This window comes from Atta cephalotes (assembly GCF_000143395.1).
Source record: "Atta cephalotes unplaced genomic scaffold scaffold00017, whole genome shotgun sequence".
Taxonomy (NCBI): Eukaryota; Metazoa; Arthropoda; class Insecta; order Hymenoptera; family Formicidae; genus Atta; species Atta cephalotes.
Genome location: NW_012130081.1, coordinates 1,248,409 through 1,250,309, shown reverse-complemented (window position 1 = coordinate 1,250,309; position 1,901 = coordinate 1,248,409). Strand labels below are relative to the sequence as shown.

The 1,901-nt window shown below is 36.0% G+C and overlaps 1 protein-coding gene across 1 annotated transcript in view; it reads right to left on the bottom strand.

Moving 5' to 3' along the window:
• The window catches only part of LOC105618491 (zinc finger protein 358-like), a 36,701-nt gene that overhangs the window by 22,514 nt on the left and 12,286 nt on the right, over positions 1-1,901 (bottom strand). Inside the window, exon 4 of the mRNA XM_012200023.1 lies at positions 1,348-1,624. Within this exon, the coding sequence (XP_012055413.1) occupies positions 1,348-1,624 (277 nt within the window). The remainder of the gene's footprint in view (positions 1-1,347; positions 1,625-1,901) is intronic.

Genomic DNA, 1,901 nt, shown 5'->3' with positions numbered 1-1,901 from the left:
CTCTCTCTCTCTCTCTCTCTCTCTCTCTCTCTCTCTCTCTCTCTCTTTCCATCCTCAAGAAACCTTCCTTCAAGACTCCGCTCCATCAACCGGGAGACACCGAAGTGTCAAGTGTCCTGCCGCCACCGCTTTGCGATTCCCTCAACTTTTTTATTTCGACCTCCCCAATCACACGTTCGATGCGTTCGACATTGATGCGTAGTGTCGAAGATAAACACGCAAAGATACAAGAAAAAAACAACAGTTGCGCTACGAAGATTTAATAATAGTTTGAAATTGCTCTTTAGATTTAAATGCAAAATCATCTCTTTCTTTTTCTCCCATGATACCCTGTATATGAATAATCTAATTCTCATTTTCTGAAAGTAGTTCTCATTATGAATGCTAAAGAAAAATATTATTAGCTAATTTAATAGCTACATGATTTTTTTTATTTTAATTTTCGAAGAAACATTTTTATCATTCAGATACAATCAGTAGTCAAAATATTAACTTCGTAAAATAAGATTACCCACTTGTACAGACACTATATTGCGTCACGGCAAAGTTCCATTCCAAGATTAGGAAGGCTATGATACCACCCCAAATCGTGGGAGCAAGGAACGTGAACGTTAAATACAGAAGGGACGGGGGAGACCCCCGAAAGAGACATTACGATTATTACTGAGTGAAACTCGCAATGTGGGACTCGGCATCCCTGAAATGCATTGGCCACATGTGCTATATTCAACTGGAGCCTCTCACAAGGACTCGGTCCAGACGGTTGGCTGCATTATTTATCGCACAAACTTGCCGGACTAATTGATCCCTTACGTCCCCTCGATAACGATACCCATCGGAATCACGAGTACGATTTTCGTATAACATTCGTGAAAGTTAACGAGCTGTCCAAAAGATGAGATAATTGCGTTCCAAGCGAATTCAATCCGACTAATTTTAGTATTTCCATCCAATTGGATAAGCGATGTAAGAATACCAATGGAATATAGTTTATGTTCATGTTCGTGTGGAACATTAGTAAATAAAATTATTAGACTTAATAGAGAAATTCATAAGTTTATTAATAAAATCGTTGAAATCATTTACGAAAATTAAAATCGACAGTAATACAGTATTTTCTGTAATAGATATAGTAATAGATATAGTAATAGATATATTTTTATCGAAAATATAGCTAATGATTTATATAAATATTAAAGCACACTAATTTTTTGAGTTTATCATATATTTTCTAATTATACGAAATAAATATAAATAATTATCGAAAAAATTGTTATATGAAAGAAAAGAAATCAATATTTCTAAACTTAATTTTAAAATAAAAAAGAATTTATAGATTATACTTACCGGTGTGAATATACGTGTGCTTCTTCATATCGCTCTTTTGGTGGAATCGTTTGCCACAAAACTGACAAGGGTACGGTCTCGTGTCCGAGTGGATTAGAAGATGAGTGCTGAGTGTGCTGGATCTCTTGAAGGCTTTACCGCATTGCTTGCATTCGAACACTTTCTCTGCGGAGTGCACAGCCCTGTGCTGCGTAAGACTAATTTCGTGGCCGAAGGTTTTGTTGCACAACTCGCAGGCGAATGGTCGCTTACCATTGTGTGACCGCCTCGCATGAACCTACGTAAATCAATATATTTTATATGTATTTGCAAATTTTCATATAAACATTATCAGGCACTAAGATCCGCTTCGAGCGAAAATAAAATTCTTCCTCTTATTTCATTTATTTTTATTTTTCAGTTTAAATATCTCTTATAATATTAATATATATGATTATAGCTAGCAATTTAGGGTAATTCGATATATGTGTGTGTGTGTGTGTGTGTGTGTGTGTGTGTGTGTGTGTGTGTGTGTGTGTGTGTGTGTGTGTGTGTGTGTGTGTGTGTGTGTGTGT